Source organism: Gobius niger (assembly GCF_951799975.1).
Source record: "Gobius niger genome assembly, chromosome: 6".
NCBI lineage: Eukaryota > Metazoa > Chordata > Actinopteri > Gobiiformes > Gobiidae > Gobius > Gobius niger.
In genome coordinates, this window is record NC_136857.1 from 29,705,627 (window position 1) to 29,731,324 (window position 25,698).

Here is a 25,698-nt window from a genome sequence, read left to right on the forward strand (position 1 = left end):
CATGTGAATGTGAGAGCTTGGGGCGGGCAGTATTCAGTTACTCAGAGTAAAATTATTTAAAAGTAACGTTACTCTTACGTTACTCTTGAGTTAATTGGCTACTCTACCCACCTCTGTTTGTGGAAGTGAGGGGCAAGTTACTAATTGTAATACATTGTACATTAGATACAGTTAAGATAAAAAATATAGTATGTTTGTATTTGTATATATTACTGCTTTAAAGCAGTACTAAGTAACTTGTTAACCTTAATAAATCCTTTCCGTAGTTCCTCTGGGGGTAATACAAGTGTTGATGGGATGATTGGGAGGTCTTTCATCTCCCCCTGGTGTCTCTGGCCAGAAAACCATGCTTGCAACTTCCCTCCCTCCGGGTCGGAGGCACCAATACACACTAGTGGAATCACGAAGAAGAAGCTAACAGGCTAACAGGCAAAGCTAACTGCGGGCTAGCGGCACTTAAACAGCCAAGTTTGAGTGAAAAAAAGTATCTCCATTGTATAATTGAATGTACAATGTCCCTCTCTCCCTTTGTCTTTTCTGTCAGTGTAGTATTTACTCCTACGGACAATGAATGAGTAAGATACCGCATCATGCTACGACACCTGCAGTGGCCCTTTTGGCCTTCCGGGGCATGAGTTACTTAGTCCTGCTTAAAAAATTAAACTATTACTACTAACTATACTATACTATTAACACGCAAGGCATACGGATTTAATACCTCACATCATCATACCTCTGTTCTAAAAGGGGATTTTGTCAATGTTAGCATTTAGCTGCTGTTAACACAAGTTTTTGTCTTTTAGCTGCTTCTTTCCTCTAGTATTAGCCTTGGCTCTTCTGAATGATTCTTTTCAGGCCGTTTCGTTGGTGCTTTAGTACAGCGCACATCTGTGGTGGTGCCGCCCACAATAACTGTAGTTATGTAGTGTAGTAGAAACACAAGCATGTACTGATACGTGACAAGGTGAGAAGGGCTGAAACGATTAATCAGCGACTAATCAATTATTGAAATAGTCGACAACTATTTTAGCAATCGATTAATCGTTTTCTGGTTCACACAGACTCAAATAGAGCAAAAATGACATGAAAATGTAGTTTTTTTGGTGAAAACTTACTTTGTTTTTCTAGTTATGGTCTGTAGTGTTTTGTACATTGTAAATTTCATGAATATCTGTCTGTGTCTCATCCAATCAGAAAGAAGAATTAGCGCCAAGAGTCTCCAACAAACATTTACTTTAAGTTTACTCCATCAACACATCCTCAAATGGCGCCACTTTAGCTTTATGTGATGACAAATAAAGTCAAATATACAATTTTCTAGCACCATTTACAGCCAAGCGATTAATCGATTATTCATTATGTTGACGATGTTTAAGAGACCCAGTGAGAAGTGAAGCCGGCTCTGAATGACCCGCCTTTTCACATGTCCAGGTCGTCATAATTGTTACGAGGACCAAAACAGACACCAGTACATAGTTAATGGAGAAACAGCACAGTTCTTCTTTCTACAGCGTGTAACGGTGGTAAACCCAATCAGAAGCTATTGTGCATGTAATCCCGCGCCCTGACCTTTGTGACACAGGTATCACCGCAGTAATGAGAGCGACTTGTGTGGAATCAACAGGAAATGAGGGGATTATCTGCGAGCTCGGGGCTTAAATCAGACTCCACCTTTTTTACTGCAGCCTCGCCTTTTATTAGTCCTCACGTAAATCATACACCAAGTCCAATTACAGCGTCAAATGTTCTGCTGCAGTTCACTTTGGAAACAACGTCATGAAGTCGGGGGGTCGTGTGACTAATGTGATTGATGTGTGATTGGGGTCAAATGATTCCGAGACAGACGAGAGATGAAGAAACAGGATCTCGTGAAAATATATATCACTGTTTCTGGTGTCTATATGCTTCCAAAAACAACAAAGTAGAATAACAAAGCAGATAATACTGTGTCTCTTAAAGGAACTGGCCACCGTTTTTCCATTCTGAGATATGTTCTTACCTGAGCTTATTTTAGCAGAGAGAAGCAAAACTCGACAAGAACACAACAAAAAAGTGACGAATACGCGTCCAAAAGGTGTTTCCAAAGTTTTGACTGGTACTGTATGTATGAGCCAAAAAGAAATGTAGTGCAAGGTTTAAGGATATTTTTTACTTAAAAAATGTCAAAATTGCCATTATTTCTTGGAGAAACATCTAAACTGTGGACAATGATTTTAAAGTGATAGTCTGCAAGTTTGCAAAGTCAGGAGAGATAAGGGTGAAATTTCAAATCGATCAAATCAAATTCCTCAGCTCCTTAACCAGAAAGCCCATCTTAGTTTGCAAAACGAGGAGAGCAGGAACAGGATTTTCAAAAGTAAACGATCAAGCTTCTCCCCCTTCCTCATGATTGGACAAGACAGGCTGCATGAAAAGATCGTCTCATTGGTCAGCGCAGGAGGATGCTAGACTCTGATTAGTTGCTGAGATCCAGGAAGGAGGGACTTTACAAAAAACAGTATTTATAAATTAATACTTACTTTAAATCAAAATGCAAGACCAGGTGATTGATTTTGCACATTTTGTAAGATTTGTAAAACATTTAGACTTCCAGAGTATCACTTTAACCTCTTCACCCCCGCCTAAACCAAAATGCAATTTTTCCAGTTTGGCTCTACCCAAATCTAAATGTTTACAGCCTATAGGCCAGTGTAAAGTCTCATTTGAAACCTAAGACCTACAAAACAAATCTAAACTGATCTTTTTACTTGCGTTATCATCACTTTTTGAGCTTAAATAATGTTTTTCTTTTGTTGACATGTCATTTAGAAACATTTCTTGTTTGCTTTTGAATAAGCTGCTTATTAATCAGTAAGACGAAGCTCAGTCAGTGTCGGCTATAGGAATTAGAGTTATTGACAAAACTCTACCATCACATTTTGTTTCTATAGGTGCTACTAAAGAGGAGATGTTATTGCTACAGGTCAATGACCTAGGCTCCCTTTGCTTTACAACGGGTCATGTTTTTGTGAAAGGTAAGGATGCGGGAGTCAGTGGAACGGCGTAAATATTTAGTGATTTCAGGACAAAATCGCAGTCCGTCCTTGACATTGAAAACCAAGATGTTTAGGCAAACACTCGCACTGGCTCTTTTGAAAGCTCATGTGTCTCCTCTCTGCCGCTCCTTCACCTGACTTCACTCTGATCGCTGCCAGGACAACTGTGACCATGGCGACTCCCCATGCACTCATCCAAGCGCTCAGGCAGTGCATGATAGTATGGAGGAGGGAGAGGGGGAGGGATAAAAACGGGAGAGGCTGGAGGAGAGGGGACACTTTTAAAAGTTGGCAATAGAGCTGACAGTGAAAAATGCTCACAGAAAGACAGTAAAAGCTCAGAGGTTATGAATTAGCGTGACCCAAAGTGCTGACATGTCCGGTCCTGAACTTCCGACCTGACCTTTGGACCTGACCGTGTAAACCCCGTCTCTCTCTCTCCATCTCTGGAGAAGAGCAGTAACAGCACAGATGAACAGAAAGACAAAGGTCTGCCCTTAACCTCAGGGAAACGTATTTGCTCAAAAAGTTTCAAATAGGCACGTCGGAAGCTAGCCATCATTAAGCCTTAAAGCTGGGTACCTGATTTTTCCTGTTAAAAAAAAAGAAAAAAGTTTAGTTTTGGCCCAAACTCATTTGTAGCCGTCACAATCCCTCCTGCAGATTAGAATTGTTCAAGCAAATTAATTCCATCGCTCAATAAAGATTTGGGTAACAACAATGCAACAAGATCTGTTTTAATGTTGTATTTACAACTCACTCTGAGGTGGCAAAAAGAATCGTATTCTACAACCACAAAAAGTCAGGTACCAAAGCTTTAAAAAATGCTGTTTTCCAGACGTTTTCTTAAAAACAGAGGAGAAAGGCTATTACTTTGCAGCCATTGGCAGTAAGGGCTTTTATTGTGAAAGTCGGATGTTGCCACAATTGTGGAAAGAAAATGTTTTTTTTTTTTTTTTTAAGTTTATTTCTATGTCACTTTACAACAACATATGGCAGACCAAAGTGCTTTACAGAAAAACAGGGAAAAACACATTCAGTATAAAATGACACAAAATCTAAATAATTTGCCTCCAAACTTCTCGCTGTCGCCTTTTCTATGAACAAGCCAAGTCACACACCATCACAAGACCCTCGGAAACATTTATTTACTGACTGTTCAACTGAGCAGTGAGCAGGCTTGAACTCAAACTAATGTTGTGTTCATGTGGACGGCGGAGCTCGTTTTCCCGAGAGTGACATCATTGTCCCCAGTTGGTTTGTGTTCATGTGCTTTGTTTGTGGGAATTCACTGATTAGTGCCTAACTCATAGCCTGGCTCTGCCATACTCTTCCCTGTCCATTCCACGCAGGGAATGAGTCTGGTCACGGAGCAATTGGAGCATTTGAAGGGGCGGGTCTAACGCGCACAGATTGTCAGCGAAATAAACCAATCAGCGATTAGCGGACGTGACGACAGCCGTCGTCCAATTCAAAAAATATGAAGTGAATATAAACTCACTCTCAGAACGTGAGGCAAAATCCTCGACTACTTCATCCATGATCAGTTTTGGCTAATGTTAATGTTGATTAAACTAAGTGAACATAGAGGTGCAGCGAGTGACGCAACCTTGTCCTTTCTCTGTGACGGTCGTGATTGGTTCGTCCTTAGCCGCCAATCAGCAACTTGTTTACCGTGTGTGGCCAGACCCACCTTCTTTCGCGCAGAAAAGAAGTGGCTGTGGTTTATCAGGCTACAAAACTCAGCTGATCATTTAAATGTGTCGTTAGCGTCTCAAAAGCTAAACGGTAGTTTTTGACTTTTAAAAAATATCACAATATCATATTTGCTTGCATTGATTGATTGTCGGGGATTTCACTCGCATTTAGGGCTGCCCCCTTTTGGTCGTTTAGTCGACTAATTGGTCGATGATGACGTCGTGGTCGACCAAGATTTCCATTTGTCGACTAAATGCATTAATAAATGCGATTAAGATGCTCTTTATTTACATAACAGCAGAGGCCTGTGGCAGGTCTATCTTTTAATTAAAAAAACAGATATATCAAAGTTTTACAGACAGTTTGTGTGAAATGCTTTTGCAAAAAAAAAAAAATGTGAGTCTGACGCCTGTCCTCTGTCAGCGGCTCGAGTGAAACATGGGATAACAAAAGCGAAAGTAGCTTATAACGTCAGGCGCAGCTCCTGGACCTGCTGTGTCTTTCTCCGCTTCATTCTGGCTTTTTCTGAGATAAATAAGACGAGGAGCTCCTCATAAATTACAATTATTTTTTTTTTGTTACTCCGAGGATGACGGCAGCTCACACTAAAGTCAAGAAAGTAACAGCGTTTAACTAAAAAGTTTGCATTAGACACTAAAAGAACAAATCAGCTGATGTGGAATTCGGGAGGCTGGTTTCGACCCGAGTTCACCAGTTGTTATTCCCAGCTGAGCGAGTGTTCATGTGCGTTTTCCCCACGTCCAGAGGAGCACATGAACGCAGCTTATGTGGTAGAAGCAGAGAACACAGTCAGCAGTGGATGCATTCATGAATTATAACATAGTAAACATTAGGTGCAATTATGTGAATAAAAACAAAGAATAACAGGATATGATGCATTTTTAAAACAGCTAGACCTACCCTACATGTAAACTATTGGGAAGGGGTAAACCGCCACACAACATAGTGGCATTATTCTGCCATATTCATTTCAGTCCCACTGATCTTTACACGGTTTACTGTTACTGACTATAAAATGAGACGTATTTCGCAGTGTTTCTTTACAAAGCCCTAAGCGAAATGTAGGATGAATTCCCTCCAGTCCGGCGGCCCTGCCCTCTGTGTGAGTGACCCAAAGCCCAGAGGATTAGAGCAGAGTTGGTGAGCGGCCAATAGCTGACCATCACCGAGCACCGCTGCCCCCTCTCTCCTCCCCGCCCTCTCGTCACATCAGGATTACGGACGTCCATCTGAAATGAGACTAGCCAGAATCGTATGGGTTTTTTCAGGAAAAGGCGGGACGAGATGAGCTCTTGTCAGTGATGAACGCACGACCACAGAGGGTAACAAAGTGCGACCTTTCTGCTTTTGCTTACTTTCTGAGGGTAGATGGGGAAACGGTGTCAATTTGGTCTGGGTGGCTCACATTGGAACTGTTCAAATCACATCTCATTCATGCTAGGACAGGCTCTAATTCCCAAATGCACTGACTCCATCGGCCGCTTTGCCTGCGTTCATATTCATTGCTGATTTAATCTACGTGCAACGTGATATCACTGGACAGGCTGCGGTTTCAGGGACGGAGAGATGAAAGATAGGAAACAAAGAGCGAGCAGCACCGCATTAGAAAAAATATCAAATATCGAAATGAGCTGGACAGGCAGGTGAGGTTCTGCTGCTGCGGTGGAGAAGGATGAAGAAGTGTTGTAACTTCTGGCTGCTGCAGGCCTGACTGGAACCAGGAAGTGCGACCATATTAGTCCAGTGCTCAGGTTTCTGCACTGGCTCAGAGAATAGACTAGAGCGGTCAAACACATCTTCATCTTACACTCTGTTGGTTTGAAAATGCAACCATTATGCCACCATGAGACAAAATATCCAGTATGTTTCACGTCCTGATTTTCAAGTGATCTCACTCTAAGTCCCTCCCACCCCCTCCTCTTGCCCCCCTTGCTATGGTGAGTGTTTTTGCTCTGCGATTATGCTTGGTCATGGTTGCAAAAATTAAAAACTAGTGGCGAACTATTAACAACCCATTTATTCTGTTTTTGAACCATAAAACATGTGATGTCATACCCCAACCCATACAAGTGTAAGGACCATCTGGTCAGGTCAAAACAACACTTTCCTGAACCCACATTCTGAAATCCTCATCAACATTCGTCAAGAGTGGGTGGGGCCTGTGTCAGAACACAGAACTGCATGAAAATGAACTATTGGCCAGGTCTGTTAGAAAAACCACAAGCCCATGCCAGGCTTTTATTTGCAAATTTCTCATCGGCTTTTAACACAATGCTAGCCTGGCTAACACCAGACTAAAATCACAAGTGATATTTAGTCTGGGGACCACCAATTCATTTTCTCGAAGGTGTGGTTTACGATCGTCCATAGTCGTTTATTGGGCGATACGAAAAAAAAAAAGTCTATTATGCGTCTGCACGTAGCCACAGCCAATCATATCATCGTATGAGATGACGTATGACGTACCCGCTGTAAACTTTTGAGCTAAATTATTTAGAATAAGGTCTAAAGCTTGATCGAAAAATACCATTGTGTCTGCTGCTGTCATGTTGGATCTGTAAATAAACTTAAAAAAAAAAAAATCTATTCAACTACAAGCTTCCGTATATCGAATAGCGCGTCATCGTCTTGCCGTCCCTCCTCGCACTGTGATTGGTTCCCAAATCCATGCGAACATTTCGGCCATGGTCCCCAGGCTGCTGTGCAGTTCGAAATGATTCGAGCGCACACAGCAGGCTGGCGTTTGCCAGGTTAACACAATGCAGCCTCATCAAAAAAAAAGAGTTTTCTGTAAATTGCCATTTGTCTGAGGTTGTAAGTAACTATATCCACTGGTTCACCACAAGGGTGCATCCTGTCACCGCTTTTGTTTATTCTGTAGACGGACGAATGCAGAAGCTCCCACGAGCACAGCTACTTGGTAAAATTTTCAGACGATGCAACGCTGTTGTCTCTTCTCAGCGGTGAGGAATCAGGTCATGGAGACGCCCTCGCTTAATTTATTTCTTGGTGCGACATACATTTCTTGGACCTGAATGTTGCTAAGACAAAAGAAATTGTGTCTGATTTCTGAAGGAAAATGGTTCCTGTGTCTGAGAGCGTTGCACACAGTGGAAATGTGGAAATTGTGACATCTTACAAATATCTTTGCAGGTTCTTTGATGCTATGGGTTAAAATTTGACGTGAACACGGCTGCTCGTGTGAAGCGCGGTCAGCAAAAACTTTAACTTTTACACAAACTAAGTTCTTGCTGTCTGTCCCACAATTGTGCGGCTCTATGAAGCATTTATCGAGAGCCTTTTGTGTTTTCCATTTATCTGCTGGTTTAAAAACCTTTCACTCGCAGACAAAAATTGTGTGAATCGAGTTGTAAAAACCTGCTCTAAAATCATTGGAGTTGAGTTGAGGGAACGTCTGTTTTCTGTGACCTGCAGATCTCTAGGAAAGCCAAGACAATTCTTGCTTCACCAGAGCATGTTCTATATGGTGTATTTTCCATGTTGCCTTCAGGACGTAGTTATGCCTTGCCATGCGGTAAGAGGAACCGCTAGATGAAATCTTTTGTCCCAAAGGCCATACGACTCCTGAACTCTCTTTAATTTGAGGTTGTCTTTTGCCTGTTATTCAGATTGTATATGTGTGAGCTCCACTTGCTTGTTTGTACGGTTTGTTTGGCTGTTTTAGATTGTGTATTTTCTGCCTTGAAGGAATTGCCCTGTGTGGGATAAATAAAGTTGACTGAACTGAACTGAACTAGACTTTTAGAACAATACAATACTGCAATGCTGCCTACATTTGATAAATATACAAGATGGAAACATAGAACAAGTCTATTCTGTTTCCAAAAACTCTTTTTCTTTGTATCGGCCAAACATCTGAAACACTGTCCTCCTCAAACCCTGGTGTCAGATATTGCAAAAATTATTTCTTTGAGGCTTTTCCTTTTTTTATTTGTGTTAGATATTTCGATGTATAACTATTAAATCAAATGTTTATGCTTCATTTTTATTTACATCTGTGTGTAAAGAAATGCCTTCATTTGGGTTAATTCCCTGTTTATTCCTGTTAATTCAATTGGAAAATTTCCAACGTTGAATATTTTGCAGCCCTAAGTCAGAGATGAGAGGTGAGGTAAGGGCTTCCTGGATACGTAGGACCTGAGGAGCTTATTAGCGCTGCCGTCGCAGTGCTTAGAACAGACACGGAAGTTTCAAAGATTTCTCAAAGATGCGAGAGTGGGTCAAAGCACAGCTCCATGTCTGAGAGCGACGTTGTAACGCGGTGAACAAGGTGAGGTTGTGTGTGTCAGTTTAAAGCTAAAATTTGCAACACTGTGTCAAGATGCAGGCGGAAAACAGTTCCGTTCAGCTGTGCACGTGACACTGAGAGGTTTTGATCAGCTCTCTTTTTAAAGTGATAGTCTGTAAGATTGCAAAGTGAGGAAAGAGTGAAATTTGAAAGTAAACAATCGTGTTCCTCTCCTCCTGATTGGGCCTGTAAGTAGGTCTGGACGATAAATCGAATTCATTTGATCAATTCATGCTTTTGAAAACAGACGATGTGGAAAATGGCTAAATCGTATAATCGCGTCCGTAACTCCGTGTCCCCCTCACATGCGCCTTGCGGCCAATTTAATTTAACAGTGTTTTTGTTTTTTTTGCCTAATCAACACATCCTTCTTGTTTTGTGAAGCTCTTTCAATTACTTGTGCATGCATTTTGGTTGAGAAGCAAATATAGCAGGCTGTTATTGGCTGACACTGACATGTCACAATAGAAAATGTAGAAAAGAGCTGATAAAACATTCAAACAATCTGGGATTTCCCGCTCCAACAGAGCCGAAGGATTCTGCACAAATATCAAATTATGCAGTTCGACAGGGATATTTAGATAGCCTTTAGCGGCCTTTGTGAATGTGACCGTTCAAATTGCACTATTTGAGCGTGATTCGCCTTCTGCTGTGCTGTATAATGGACTGGAAGGTGAAGCCAGCCCCGCCGTCTTCTTTTGAAGCCTCTGTGTCTGCACAGGGCGGGTGGCTCTTTGTTCATGTGCGTCTGCGGACATCATTAACATGGTTAGAGCCCACGGGGAGCTGGCCGTTAGCGCTGATTAGCCGGCGTCTCCTGCCTCTTTGTGTACTAACCACGCTCTCCAGGTCGTCTCTGCTTTGGGCCTGTTAAAGAGGATTCAAAGCCCTGCCTGTTTATCGGTAACAACTGAATGTCTCTTTACTTTACTCCAGCGCGTTTGGAGAAGAGCTCACTAAATGGCTTTGGTTTGAACTGATCATGTAAGAACTACCAATAACATAGTCATTTTGAAATTGTAAATGTAACACACAGATAACATACAAATAATAAAAGAGCGGTTTTATTGCTATAAATTGGAATTTCAATATCTTTGAGTGATATTTAAATCTTCTCCAGTGGCTGCTCTTCGCATTGCACTTCAGCAGCAGCACCAAGAAATGCCTTTGTATAATAAAATTTTCATTCCTCTTTATTGAAACAGCTGCTTGGCAAAGGGGAGCAAGGGGAGGGGGAGCTAGGAGTGTGTTTGCTTGCATTATCAGGAAGTGAAACTACTGGATATTTCTGTCTAAGATCAGTAAGAATGCATTTTCTAACCAACAAAGCAAAATAATGATAAATATGTGCTTGACAAATCACACTTACTGGCACATAAATTAAAACAATGTTATCTACTCGTTATTTAAGTGAACTCTTTAATTTTTTACAATATTGGCTTATTGTGTAAAATTAAAATCAGTCAGAATGATTACGTCACGTTCTTGTTATTATAACTGGCCATTATCACACTGACGTTCCGGGAGATAAATGATCTCATTATCTCATAATGTAATTACAGCGGTACTGCACTGCCTCGTCTTTCTACTGTTTAGGTTAAGGTTTATTTCAGTTTATTTTAACCTCTTACCCCCCACTTTACCTGAGTGCATTTTCTCCAGTTCAGTTTTACCCAAATCTAATTAAGCTTCTCGACTGGAGCTTACAGCCTATAGGCCAGTGAAAGACCTCATTTGAAAGCTCAGACCTACAAAGCTTATGCCACGCTTTAGAAGTGTTTTTGTCGAGGTTTATTGACGTGTTTTTGTCATTTTTTTGTTCTTTCTACGTTGCCTTCTTTCCTGCTTTTTGTCATGTTTTCATCTTATTTTTGCCACTTTTGCTTCTGTCTTGTCACTCTTTTTTATTGCTGCTTTTCCAGGCAGGTTTTTGTTGTCCTTTCGCCACTTTTTAATCGTGTTTCAGTCACTCTTTTGTTCTTGGTCATGTTTTCATCTTTGGTTTTGTCGCCATTTTGACTTTTTGCTGAAGAAGCTTTTAGATTTGGGTTAAGCCAGACTGGAGAAAATGTGCTCGGGTTAGGCAGGCGTAAAGAGGTTAAACATATGGCTTTGTACATTCACAATACAATACAGACAATACAGACCAACACACATGACATTACAATAAAAATGACAGGAGCAAAGTAACATGAGCGCGTTATTGGTACATTTTGCACAAAGGATTATGCATTGCAGTCATATTGTTTGACATATTTACATCACAAAAATGGTGCGTTGGGGTTCACGGCTGTTTAGATTGAGATCACCTGTACGGGGTCACGTCTCAGCAAGTCTTAAATGACGAGATTAGGCCTCCAATATCTGGATAAACACTTGCTCCACAGGCACTCCTCTTGAATACTCTCCTCTCTCCACCCCAGCAGGAGACCATTACAGCCTTCGCTTCCTTTCCTGTTTACATCACGTGGCACTGGTGCATGCTGGGACGTGCTCTGGATGCGTTGAGTGTAAAGTCAGTTCGGATCATTGCCTCATAGCTGAGAGCTGAGCCCCCCCCGCTCCGCCAAAGCCACTGGAGCGGGCTGTACGCGTGGGACTGTGCTAGTGAGTGACCCCGATGACTAATGTACGATGCGTTCAAGCCACCAAACATTAGGTTTTCCTCTGGATTTTTGGACTCTGTGGTGTTTCAGGTTTTAGAAGGTCCCACATTGATCATTTCTAACTGATAACAAGGCCTGCACGACATGCTTTGTTGCCAGAGCTCGCTTACTCCCCATCTGCAAACCGAGATCTTGACGTGTGAATCCCATTTCATTTTGCATCGTCTGCCATGACCGTCACATACGAGCCCGTCGTCACTGAGATGGCCGGAGCGCAGCGGAACAGCGCAAACGAAGCGCGCACGTTCACACAACAGATTAACGTGGCAGTTTGTGAGAAGAGCCCAGCACGAGAGCCAAACAAAACCAAGGAAACACCACAATGCACGGACATGCTGAATCGACTTTTTTGTAACTGTTGTCCAATATGATATCCTTGTCAAAAACATACCTAGAGTAGAGTTTTGTTCCATTCATGTGTGTTTCTGTAGTTATAGATTCAAGATGCCCGCTCACGCTTTGACCCTTCGTCATACAGAGACATCCCGATGTACTTCCTTTTGGGTTTTTAAAGTCCAGACACCTTCAGCAAACTAGTTCTGATCCTGACTCTCTTTCCTATGCAAACTAGAATGTTTGAAATGCAGCTGTAGGCGCAGGATGGGCGCCCAGGCTTGCGTTTTGTATAATTACATTTTATTACATCCTGTGTACTAGGGGTATTTTCCAGATTCGTGCATAATTTAAAATTCTACTACAAAAGACATCATGATTGGTGTTGCGAATAATTTTGGAAATGATTCTGTAAAGTCGAGATTTAGTTTTCAGTGCATGTTTTGGTAAATTGGTTAATCTCACGGGCCACATGCGGGCCACATGCGGGCCACATGCGGGCCACATGCACATGGTTTAATGTAGCCCTTGGAGGAGCATGAATTCCTGAGCATGTCAAAAAAAAAGAAAGTCTCTAGCCCATTCCTGTGTTGAGTTATGGATTTCTAAGCTCCCACCACTCCCCTCGCTTTGCTCACCTTCGTTGCAGTTTCAGCAAAGAGAACAAACAGAAAAAAAAATAGACCATGTGGCTGTAGTGAGGTTATAGCGAGTGTTTTTACTCTGCAACAAAAGGTGGGGGGCAGGGCCTTATAAGTTATAACTCACTTCTTCCTACTCCTTTTGAGCAGCCCTTATACCTGTTATGTTGTGAAAAATTCTGTATGATATATGTATACTATACCTGTATGCATCTGTTGCTCAAATAAACTAAACTAAACTAAGGTTAAGCTTAGCGAGAGATTGCAGGTGAGGTTTTCTGGATAAATAGGACCTCAAGGAGGAGCCTTCGCTGAACTGCCTCTATGGTGCGAAGAACAGCCTCTGAGGAAGATCCAAAGATTACTCAAAGATGCGCCTCTACAAACAACTCCAGGTCTATTTTTGATGAGAGAACATTGCAACATGGTTGTAAGCTCTAAAAAACAGTTTGCATCCCTGGAGACTATTATTGTGATTCAAAAATGTTTGCTCCATAGGTTTCATTTGACCAAACGAATGACAGATCATTTGTGACCCCGATCATTAAAATGACTGTGAGAAGGTATCTCTTTTGCAAAACCCTTCTAACCAGGAGCTAAGTAGTTAAACAAGTACCTACACAAAAGAGGGCAAACACATGAATAAAATAGTATCTGTCAAACACACAAAAACTGCAGAGGCCCTTTAGTGCCACCATGGGCTGCACGTCAATGGTTCCAGTTTGAGAACAAGTTTGTTAAAGGCTGCAGAATTGTGAGCCTCAGAGCCTGGACCATCACAACGGCTGTGAGAACATTGTGCATCGAATGTATAGTGCTGCACCAACTAATCAGATTAATGGGATAAATTAGTAGAATTAGTAGCCTGTAATTGTCGTCTGCAGCTGCCACATGCTGAGAGCGATGATTATATGTAGGTTCATGTTAATCTCATTTTAGAAAAGCCATCGGTGCATAAAAAGATTTAGATCCAATGTTGAAAATGTTACGTTATGGGCAAAATCCGCCATGTTTGTTTACAGCAGGCAGTATCGTCCATTGGCCAAAACAACAGTAAAACAATCAACAAAACACCAGTGGAGAAAGTGGGATACCTGTCGCGTCACTACTTGATAGATTTTCGGAGGAATTTACATTTCAAACTCCGCTTAAACAGCTTGAAGAATTCTAGGATATAGCCTACTTTGAATTTCAATCGTCACTTTGGTGTACACTACAGTTAAGATCTGTCCATCTTTTTTAAACTGCCACGAAGTTTAAACTGCTCTGTTCCAGCAGCAATAAATGTAGGCTTTTTTTCCACTGTGGTTTCAAAGGCATTATTCAGTCACTGTTGTCATGATGTCAGTAGGTCACTGCAGCGGCGGGACATGTTGTCACTGTGCGGCTCTTGGCCTTAAGTCAAATCCACATTTTTTTCTTGTGCTTTTCCCAAAACACAGGATTTGGAGCTTGCTGACCCTCCTTCGTAAATCAATTAAGCCGCTTCTCCCTCCCTCCCTCCCTCCCTCCCTAACTCTATTTTGACCGTTGCTTTCATATAAAAACAACGTGATGTCACAAAGTACACACAAATTTTAATTCTAACTCTAAATCTAATTGCAATTTTGCTGACAAATATTTCCATTTCGATAAGTTTGCACATCAAAAAATGTAAAAAGCAAGGGTCAGTTAATGCATTTTCTAAACATGTCTGTGAGCATTGACATTTGGGAGAGGACTGGAATATTAATCTATATTGCAAGAATCCCATGCATTTCAGAACATGTTTGTAGAGTTCAGCAACTGTTATACAGAGCTAGACCCAATGGACACAGAGAGATTTATTTCTCTGCAGTGGACCTAAATAGTCTTTTTATAAATGATTTGCCACTAATCTGTCCCGGTGTAAATTGCCAACTTTAATGCGGACAATGCTGTTTTTTATGCACCCGCCAAGTCACCGGAACAGCCAGCGGAGATTCTGTCCAGATGAATGGCTGAGGTCAGTCAATGGCTCATTCAAAAATAAGTTGGTGCTAAATTTAACTAAAACTGTATCAATGTGTTTTTCTATTAAAAGACAAAAAAAGACAAAATGCAGAGCAAAACAAAATTTGCAAAACAAAACTATAAAATTGGTAACGGAATTTAAATACCTTGGATTGGTCTTCAACCCCAAATGAAAATCTGACAAACATTTAAAGAAAATCTCAAAAACTATACAAACTAATTTAGATTATTTGAAAGTAATTAGACACTATATTCCAAACCAGGCCGCCCTCCTGTGCATGCACATGATATTCTCACATACATATCATACTGTATGACAGCATGGGCACAGGCTGCTCCCTCAGCCTCTAAACACATCAGCATCATACAATCAAACTGTAAAGATTATGGACAAGAAGCCACTTCCATCACCGCAGTATCCTCCAGAAGAATAAATAGTTACGTTTTGAAAGCTTTAGCAATTTATGTTTTCTCAAACTAACTTTCAAATGTCTCAATGATCGAGCACCTGAGCGAAGGTTGTGGAACTCATTACCCACTGAACTGAGTTTAAAATGTTCACTTTTCCAGTTAAGTCTTAGCTGAAATCTAAACAGAATTGTACCCATGTGTAAATAGCACTGACTTTGTGTATGTGAATGATTTATACAGTGTGTATATATATATATATATATATATAGGTAAGTTTTTAGGATGAAATTGTAAGTTTTATGGTAGTGTAGAAAGGCCCAACCAGGGACTGGAGTTGAAAATTAGCACTAGCTATAAACTCTTTTTGCATCGGCTACAAGCTTGTTTTGTACTATGTTGAACTGCAATGTCCCTGTAAAATAAATGATTAAATAAAAAATGTAAAAAAACTGAATAATTGCATCCTTTTGACTGAAGTCGCCCTGTACATGTGGCTGCCATGGCTAACTTCCTGTGTACTTGTAGGCTAGCTGTTTCCTGTCCCCTTTTAATGTTAATTAAAAAACTAAATGAGAAAAAACTAACTAAATAATAATAAATGTATCTAATAACTAAGTCAGTCGATTTTTTGTGCAAATTAATTCTTATTATGATTATGCCCAATTATAACTTTTGACATCAAATATAGTCTTTTGCCTCAAGGGTAAAACACATATTTATAAATGCAGATGTCTGTTTTTATGTCCTCTATGTAACTTTATAACATGTTAGTAATTTCCACTACGTAGTGTTTAATATAGGCTACATTTACTCATGTGACACCATGGCTGAGTGTCTGTAATATTGAAACAAGGACAGGAAACAATTAGGAGAGCACAGGAAATTAGCCAGAGCTAGCATGATGCTCCTCTGCACCACTCCATGCACAGAGCTATTGACAATTAATTCACTGATGCATGTGTTGGCTTTATTCTGTGTATATTTACCCTGTAAGACAAAATACATGTGCATCAGTATGGCTTTAAATTAGCCTAACTACAGGGCTACCATAGCTCTTTAAAAGGCGCACTATGCAACTTTTTTGGCAAAAAAAAAGTTCATATTTCGTATTATACTAGCGGCTGTGTGGGCGGTTAGCTTAGTGCTTTTACTTTGTGCTGTTAATATGTATAATATTATAGTAATATTTTTTATACATAGCTCTTGAGATAAAGCCACTGATAAGTGCTCACCTCTTTATGAAAGGAGAACAGCTGTTTAGTCGCCTCTCAGCCTTTGCCCAGGTGCTGGTTGGGCAGAAGTCTAAAACTCAAAGCAAACTTGTATTATTTCATGCTGCTGTAATGATTGTTTTTGTTCCCTTCTCATTTTTTCACTTGTTACTGACAAATGCTTTGGTCCGACATAAACCAACAGCGGCGTGTGATGATGTCATCAGGCCGCGCAGCTCGGTTTGCTTAGGCAGGTGTGAGGGCTGGCCAGCAGGGGGCAGGTGTGACAGGGTTCTCTAATAGAGGATTAGTTTAGAAACATGAGCATATTAAATAATATAATTTAGACTTATTATTGACATATTGCAACATGTTTGAATAATTGTGATTTCAATGATTATTTAAATAATCGTGATTATTTTTCTATAATGGAGCAGCCCTAGGGCACAGGAGAGAGAGCTTTTTTCCAACCAGCTGTAGGTGAGTTAACACAGAACTGCTAATAACACCGCTGATTGGTTTACTCTGCTTCCTGTTTGTTTGCGTATGTAATACTGTGTAAATGGAGTTGATGATAGGGTCATTCAATTTATTGCTGGGACAAAATATCGCAATACTTTGTGCCTCAATACCAAATGCTTTGAATACTTGTGTTTGGAGACTTTTTTATCACACACTCCTTTGTTTTGCAGTAACAATACATTTTGTGTTCATGCTCTTAAACATAATAGCATAATATGTAATAAACATATTACTTATCATAAATACTTACTGTATCGCAATACATATGGGATCATCCCTTGAGTGACAAAGTGTATTGTCCCAGCCCATAACTGCCATAATGATACAGTGTTTTCCTCTTATTGTGCATAGCAGAGTACAGCTCAGTGCAGAGCTAACAGTGGGAGCAGTATCTTCAGTGTCTTCAGCCCACACATCGGTCTCCACGGCAACGCACTGTCCACCACCACTTCTACTATTCAACTACAACACACACAGGAGAGATGCTTTATGTGTTACACTTTTTGTTTTGTTTTGTTCAGCATTATAATTTTTTACTTAAGTCGCGTTTTAAACAATTTGCCTGCGCAGCAGTGGTCACTTGGTCACTAATATTGGCATTACTGTTGTTGTGTCCTTCGGCCATGCACATTTTTTATTAGTATCGCTCTGTAAAATCTTTCAGGGGTATTTATATATATGAAATGATATGTACTTTTTTTAACTGAAAAGTGACTGCAACTGTTGATTCTTGCATTGACCATAAGGCTGACAATCAGTACAGTTTCTGAAGCGTTTTTCTCTTAAAATTCTCAACAAAATGGAATAATATCTAAATGCGACAGCAGTGACAGGTCACTGTTCATGAAGGCACTGTTTTTACATGATGGTCATGGGTCAAATCCAGTCCAGCAAATACTTTATATTGTCAGTTATCTCGCCTAGAATAATTTTAGCATTTGATTATGATTTCACAGCTGAAAATGCTGGACAACATTTACTTAGAGAAAATACATGACACTTTTTATTATAATATGTTTTTAAGAACATGGTCTAATCAAATAAACTAATATATTGAGTGTTCTGCAATGTAGATACTACAGTTTAGATGGAAAAAAAAGAGACAAAAGTTTACTATTGCAAATATAGTATATGTGTAAAAGAGGCCATTGTATTAAAATCGGTATTGAATTTTTTTTTTTTCCATTATCGAAATTGATTTAGAAATGTTAGTATCGTGACAACACCAACACCAACTTAACATTAAATCAGCCATTCCCAAAGTCCGGGACATCGCGACCCTCTCGTCAGTCTGAGGACTGTGTGGCCCGCACCACTGCTCTGTGTGTTGGATTTCTGATTTGTAGAGGGTGATGTCTGAGTTTTGAGTGAATAGACTGAATCAGAAGTGCTTTGACCTGGTTTAGACCAGGTTTAGATCTGGAGTGATCATGGACGTGAAAGCAAATGACTTTTAGTGAGTGAGTTTGGATGTTTTTATTCAGCCATGTGCCCAAGTGCCTCTGATGTTCAATGTTTTGTATAGAGTAGTGTCGCAGTTCCTTGTTTTACAGTGTGCTTGTTTCTATAAAAAACAAAAGATTCAGTTTGTCTGCAGTTGACGGCACTGAAAATTAGAACTCAGACTCTCTTTAGAGAACATGACAGGAAAACCCCCTAGAGTGAGAGAGAGACAGAAAGTGGGAAAGCAAAGGGGAGGGTTAGAGAGAGTGCGAGTGTAAGTGAGAGAGAGAGTGGGACAGCCTTATTATGCAACTGTGTGTCATGTGAAGTCAATCACTCATGAAAAATGGAAAAAGCTGCACATATATCCACTCTAATAAATGCACACATGACACATTTGATCAGCATTATACACAGTAAAACATATTTCAATAGATCAAGTATTTCGATGGTCTTGATCTATGCCTATGGTTCAAATGATGAACTAGATGAAATAGATGCATGTCATTCTCGTCACCGTTTAGCAGCTCATATTTCAGTGTTTTCTCAAATGTTCCTGGACATGTTCACAGTGAATTTTTGATCATCTGTGATGGGCACTCGGATCTTCCCCATCAAGGGGCTACGTGGAGTAGCTGAAATATGCACTCAAGTTAGGGTAACATTACTGTGATATAAAACTACTCCAGTAGAAGTGTAAAGTTGTGGCCAAAACAATTGAGTGTTTTTGTATTTTAAAAATAATAATGCAAAAATAGTTTATTACTGAAGAATACTGCTTTTTATATTATTGCTATTATTGCTGATGTTTAGAGGTTTGAACTCATTTCAGTTCATGAGTAACCTAATGTCTCAAGTAGAAGTAAGAAGCACTTTCATAAACTAATCCAGCTGGGCCCTCCTGACCGAGAGCCTCGCTGTGATTAAAGGAGAGTCTGGTGGAATTTTGAAATGCTCAGCCTACCTTTGTTCAGCCTTTGGTCACTTGTACCTCCGCCTGTGTTTACCGTGCTTTAGTCCAGGGCTCTAGTGAACAGGTAAATACTTACAAATAAAGACTTGTACCTAACCTATGCGTCTAAATTGTTCGTCCTAGTGTGTCTGTGTTTGGTGCAGCTGTGGGTCCGGGGTGCACTTCAGTGTGGTTCTGCAGGCGGGAGGTGTGCTTCTCCACGGGCCATGATGTCCCCTATGGTTAAATGATGGGTCCAAAAGATGCATGGGTTCTTATGAGCATGAACTCAAGCCGGTGTAGGTTTATTTTGCATTTATGCATAGATACAGCATCAGCATGAGGGACCAGTTACCATTACTGCTTTGTCAACACTGAAGCTACTCGAATGCAAGAATGTACTAATGTTTGTTTCTCATTGTTGAGAAAAGATTTTATTGAGAGATGAGAGATCAGAACCAACTTTATTTGCACTTCGGTAATTTATCCCATCTGTTGTACAGTATACAATATCTGCCTATGGCAATGTTTTAACTTTTTATTTTTTAAAGAACCTATTTATAAAATTGAAACTTATTTTTGAAATAAAATATAAAAGTAATAGAACGACATGCCTTTATTTTCAATGAGCGAACCTGTGTCCACCTGGTCACAATAAGGTCTCCAAAGAGACAGAAAGGTAGAAAGGCTAAATAAATAATATGCATTGTTGAGAAGGGTTGAAATGTGCTTCAGCTTCATTTTAACTACAGCACTGTGGAGCTTGTGAGTCAACATAGCAGGTGTTGTGTGTCCATTGAAGCCTTATCAGTGTGAAGCAGCTTTGAGTTTTCCTGTCTGTTGACCCTCGCGGGCTCCTGTAATGGCACACCACTCAGCACACAATAGACGGAGAGCTGGCCATTGTCCAAATATCAATATTTACAATGCGTCAGGTTGTCTGACAAAAGGTTTTAATGTTTTTGTCAAATAACAAAATCAAAGAATTCAACATCACATTGTATTATCTTTTTATTTATTTGGACTGATACGATTGTGAATATATTGCATGTAAGCCTCAAAAATGTTTGTTCAAATTCAGAATGACTGAAATAGTGACATCGTATTCCTCACAACATGACAATGTTTTTATTATTAAAAAAACAGGAATGGTTGGTTTTGCTGCCAGTCAAGATAACACTTCATTATAGAGTACACTTTTTAGTTAGAGCTAATTAGCATGCCAATAACTGTCATTCTGCTGCAGGAATTATGCTATCAGGAAGTTTATCAGTGCAAAAGAGTGAGTTTGCTACTAAGTCGCTAAATGTAAGCTAATAAACATTTAGTACTATGCTAATGCTGAATAAGATAAGATAGGACACTTGTTAATATGCTAATGAACATAGTATGCTAATGATCATAAACACACAGTAGTATGCAAATGCCAATAAACACTTATGTGAATGCTAATCAACACTTAGTAATGAGCTAATGCTAAGTAACATTTCGTATGCTAATGACCATCTTGGGATCATTCGTTTGCTCATGTGCAAAGTAGCATGTGCAACAGAGTCATTTACAATCGTTTTACCACATTCTCTCAGATTTGGTGACTTAATGCAGTAATATAATTTCAAATTGTAAATTAGGTGCAACTCACCTACAAATAGTTTTATGCAATTTCCCAGCTTGCACTCACTGTAGCACTTGTCCCTTAGTTAGCTGTTTAAAGCAATAACGTGTTTACCTTAATAAATCCTTTCCGTAGGTAATACAAGTGTTAATGGGATGATTGGGGGGTCTTTCATCTCCCCTGGTGTCTCTGGCCAGAAAACCACAATTGCAACTTGAATGCCACCGGGTCGGAGTCACCAATACACACTAATAGACTCACAAAGAAGAAGCTAACAGGCTAACGGGCAAAGCTAACTGCGGCGTAGCACCACTTTAAACAGTATTTACAGCCAAGTTTGAGTGAAATTTTTTTTTATCTCCATTGTGTAATTGCATGTACAATATCCCTCTCTTCCATCGCATTTTCTGTCAGTGTAGTATTTACTCTCAGGACAATTAATACGTTGAAAAGCAAGCAACTTGCTACGACACCTGCAGTTGCGCTTATGGCCTCTAGGGGCAAGAGTTACTTAGTACTGCTTTAAAAGTTACCCTTTAATAATTTCTCCACTGTGTGACCAGTAAAGCCATTGTTATTTGTTATTCTGTAATTCTAAGCAGTGAAGCATTAGTACTTTTGAACAGAGTGAAATACTCACAGTCTTTAGAGTGATGGGGGCTACAGTGCTCTGTGCTTTGGAAGTGGCTGTCTTATCTTGTGAAGTGAGAAGAAGAAAGATAATAAATAGAAATGGTGTGATGTAACTTTTGCCATGAATGATTTGGTTTGGTCTCATCTGTGCAGGAAACGGTGGAATATGCCTTCCTCATCATCTTCACCATCGAGACGTTCCTGAAGATCATCGCCTACGGCCTGGTCATGCACCAGAACTCCTACGTCCGCAACGGGTGGAACCTTCTGGACTTCATTATTGTCATAGTCGGGTAAGCCTGACCTCTGTATAAACATGCCTTATTTCTGTGTCCGCCTGTCAATCCTGTACTCCACCCTCCTCACTCTCAAACAAGACAGATACTAAAACTCCTCCCACAAATTGAATAGACTGAGTATAATTGACCGCTTGGGTCTGAAATTTTATATAACGTAAGGAATGTTAAAAAAACAATATATATTTTTAGAGTCCTAAAATAACCGGCCTGTCAGGGCCAATCAGGAGAGACGGGGGACAGAGCTTGATTGTTTACCTTAAAGGTTTGTTCCTGCTTTCTGGCTTTCTGGTCCAATCATAGACAGTAAAATTAAGAATGGACTTATCGTGGCCTGCTACTTCCTGTAACCATAAGGAAATGGTGGCTGGCTCCGGAAGCTCCTGACTCCTATGGACTTTCCATTGAAACATCTTTGCCCCTCTTTAAGTCATTATTGAATACAGGCTAGTCATTCTTACCTCCACATGTTTGTCTAACATACGCAACACCGTCCATATGTTTTCCTTTTATAATTTTTATTCGCGCCCTATTCTCGAGAATAGAGTTGGCTCCAAAATCACAGACAAATAACTAGCATGAACGAGCTCCAGCTAGCCCGCGCTGAACGCTATGGGGGAATTCCTTTCTCCACGAGTCCATTCTTCATTTACAGTCTCTGGGTCCAATCAGGAGGGGAATGGAGGATTATTTACTTTCACTACTACTTTTTACTTTCTATCATTTTTACCACAATGCACACATTTTGAAGAGAAAATGCAACTGCTGGAAAGTGTCGCTGAAAATGAATAGCCCTTTTATGAATTTTAGAAACATTATCATACTCCGTGAGTCTCCTTGTTTTCCCGGAAGCTGTGTGAAATGGCTTTGAAATCGGATAGACAATCATAGCGGTACTAGATAAACTAGACTTTTTGTAGATAGACATAGAGCATGACGGCCAAATGTATGGAGTGTCATTAGTGTCAAAAATGTAGCCTATGTATGGAGTTAAATTAGTGTCAATTTAGTGAGAATAAATGCAAGTGGCACATAAAAAGTCAGGTTTGTTCTTTGTTTACATAATGGAAGAAAAGCCAAGATGTTTTTCTTATTTTTTTACGGTGTTGTAGCTCCTCAAGCTACACATAAACGACCTTCATTCTCTCAAATCTCATTCATGTTAACCACTGTCACGCCTCATTTGAAAGCTAAGAACTTTAAACATTTCGAAGCTTTTTTATTGTGTTTTCATAGTTTTTGTAGCGTATTTTTGTCACGTTACTGTTGCATTTTCGTTTTTTTCCCATGCTATTTTGTAATTTTTCATCTCATTTTTGTCACCTTTTTGTGGCTTTTTTGTTCCTTTTTCATCACTCTCTAGTTGTGCTTTTTTGCTATTTTATTGTGTTACTGCTGCTTTTCTGGCGCGTTTTTGTCGCTACTTTGACACTCTTTTCAAGAAGCTTTTCAGATTTGGGTAGCGCCAACCTGGAGAGAATGTGCTCGGTTCAGGCGGGGGTTAAGAGATTAAATAAGCTAACGATTGAAAACACTGTGAGCCAATAATACCTCGGCCCTTCTTGATTTCTTCGACTCTGAGAAGAGATCCAGCAATGTCTATAAATACAACTCCAGAATGATCAGAGTCTGCCCTAAGGTTTAATACAAAGTGACAAGTGACGATGTTAGCCTAAATGCTAAAGTTGGTTTGTCTTGTCTTGTCTGGTGTGCGCAGCCTGTTCAGCGTGGTCCTGGAGGTGGTGACCAAAGACGCAGACTCCAGCGGGCAGTCCGGGGGTAAGCCGGGCGGGTTCGACGTCAAAGCCCTCCGCGCGTTCAGAGTGCTGCGGCCCCTGCGCCTGGTCTCCGGAGTGCCCAGTAAGTACAAGGGACAACATGGAGGGGGGAGAATCACGGATGTATAAGGGGAAAACAGCCGCCGGCCCGGATGGTGAAGAGATGTCGGTGTAATGTTGATTTATGCAAAAGGGGTTTACATTTTTGTGTTGGCTCACGATTTGGGTTTCCATTTTTCATATTGACTGATGTTGCACAGCAGCGAACTTGATTGCAGATGCTTCGAAACGCTGCGTCAGAGCCTCTTTCAGTAACAACTGGTCACGTGACTGTCTCGAAAACTGCTTCATTCTGTGAGTTGTGTATCGAGTCTTGAAGCGGGTCATCTGCTCAGAGCGTCTCACTGAGCTGCCTTTAGCGGCGAGGCGCTCAACAACGGATGTTTTCTCGTCCATATAGTGATGTAAATCATTAGTCATAGATAAATGAATGTGCTGTATTTCACCCATTTCCCATTGAACCGGGATCATGTGGAGAAAGACATTTTTTATGTTTTATTTGCTTATTCTTTACAAAGTCCTGCTTTTGAACAGAAACAAAAGCAGGCGAGGAGCTGATCAGGTGAGGGAAACGTAAGGCGTACAACACTTTTTTGCTAGGAAAGCCTCAAAGTGTTACAAAGCTTCACTAGCTCATCACTATCAAAACAACATCACTTAGGGCAGCATTAAATGTCATTAAAAAGCATTGCATTGGATTCAAACTGTCATTAAATATACATTTATTGAAGAATTATGACAGTGCTGAAAAACTGAATAAGTTACTGATTAAGTTCATCGAAAATACCAAAATTCTAGTCTAAAACATATTCAGTTGCAGTTTTGGCTGAAATTGACCTAATTTTTTTGTTGAATAGTTGCCCGTTTTATCCAGTTCTCCTCTGTTTGACGAAGGGCTTTCAAACCTTAGAAATGAAACATGCACTGATTTTTTTCTGCATTTTTTTCTGCATTAAAGGGACTATACGGAGTTCAAAAATGGTAAAATGATCTAATTTCCTCCTCCTAAATGTGCCAACAATGTCCCAGACCTGTTCACCACAACTGCCTCTAAAATCCTGCACTGTCACTCAAAAAGGTGTCACTTCGGGTCCGAATTGCCTTCATGCACACACTTAATATAGAAGGTGCAGTTACACGTATGACCTGAGGTGGCTGTAGTGAGTATAAAATGGTTAACTTGCATCTAGCCCCTTTAAGATATAGTATTTGGGCATTAAAATGGTTTTGTATAAACCGTGAATTGATACAATGTGTTGGCGGTCCGTCTAGCTCACTTCTCAACCCTGTGTCCGTCTGAGCTGATTAACTGATGAACTCATGTGAGCAATGTGGAAGGAAAATGTAATTGAATTTGTACAGATTTTGTCACTCAAAAAGAGCTTATTCGAAAACTAGATCTCAAACATCTAATATTGACAAAATAAAATCAGTAATGTACATTCAAATTGATATCTTCAAATCTATATTTCCCCATTTACCTGCAATGCCTCGCCTTAAGAACATTCAGCCTGGGATTTTTGTGTTAAAGGTCTTAATACACCAAACAAAGTGTGAACAGCCCTAGCAACAACAGCGTGAGTGGATATTGATATAAAGACGTCTCTAATATCGATCATTTCCCCCTGACATTATGTCACGGCATTATCTCATCCTCTGGTCCGTCTTTTCTCTCCCCTGCTCGCCACCACCGCCGCCTACTCCTCTGTTTCCGTTTTTGGGCATACGTTTCTGACCTTACACGAAGTCGGCCTCGTGCACATTCTTCTGCGTCTCCATGACAACGCATCATGCTGCTTTTGGAGGGGAGGAAGATTGGCGGATATGGAGGTCCCTCGGGGGGGTGGGGGGGGGACCATCTACCTGGCTGACATTTTACCATCGTCTCACAATACGTATCTAATAATCGGCCCTCGGTCATTATCCTACCGTTCTCCGATGCCGCGCATGTCGACTCGCTGCCTGCTGGATGACTCCTTGGGTTTATTTTGGGAAACGCCAGGGAAGGATGCAGTGATTTGAGGCCACTTGATGGGTGGATTTGGCTTGTTATTTCACATGTCTAAGTAACGTCTTCTAGTG

The 25,698-nt window shown here is 40.4% G+C and overlaps 1 protein-coding gene across 1 annotated transcript in view; it reads left to right on the plus strand.

Moving 5' to 3' along the window:
* Positions 1–25,698, plus strand: part of cacna1db (calcium channel, voltage-dependent, L type, alpha 1D subunit, b) — a 124,110-nt gene that overhangs the window by 25,409 nt on the left and 73,003 nt on the right. Inside the window, exons 5-6 of the mRNA XM_079558125.1 lie at positions 21,636–21,775; positions 23,496–23,638. Of these exons, the coding sequence (XP_079414251.1) occupies positions 21,636–21,775; positions 23,496–23,638 (283 nt within the window). The remainder of the gene's footprint in view (positions 1–21,635; positions 21,776–23,495; positions 23,639–25,698) is intronic.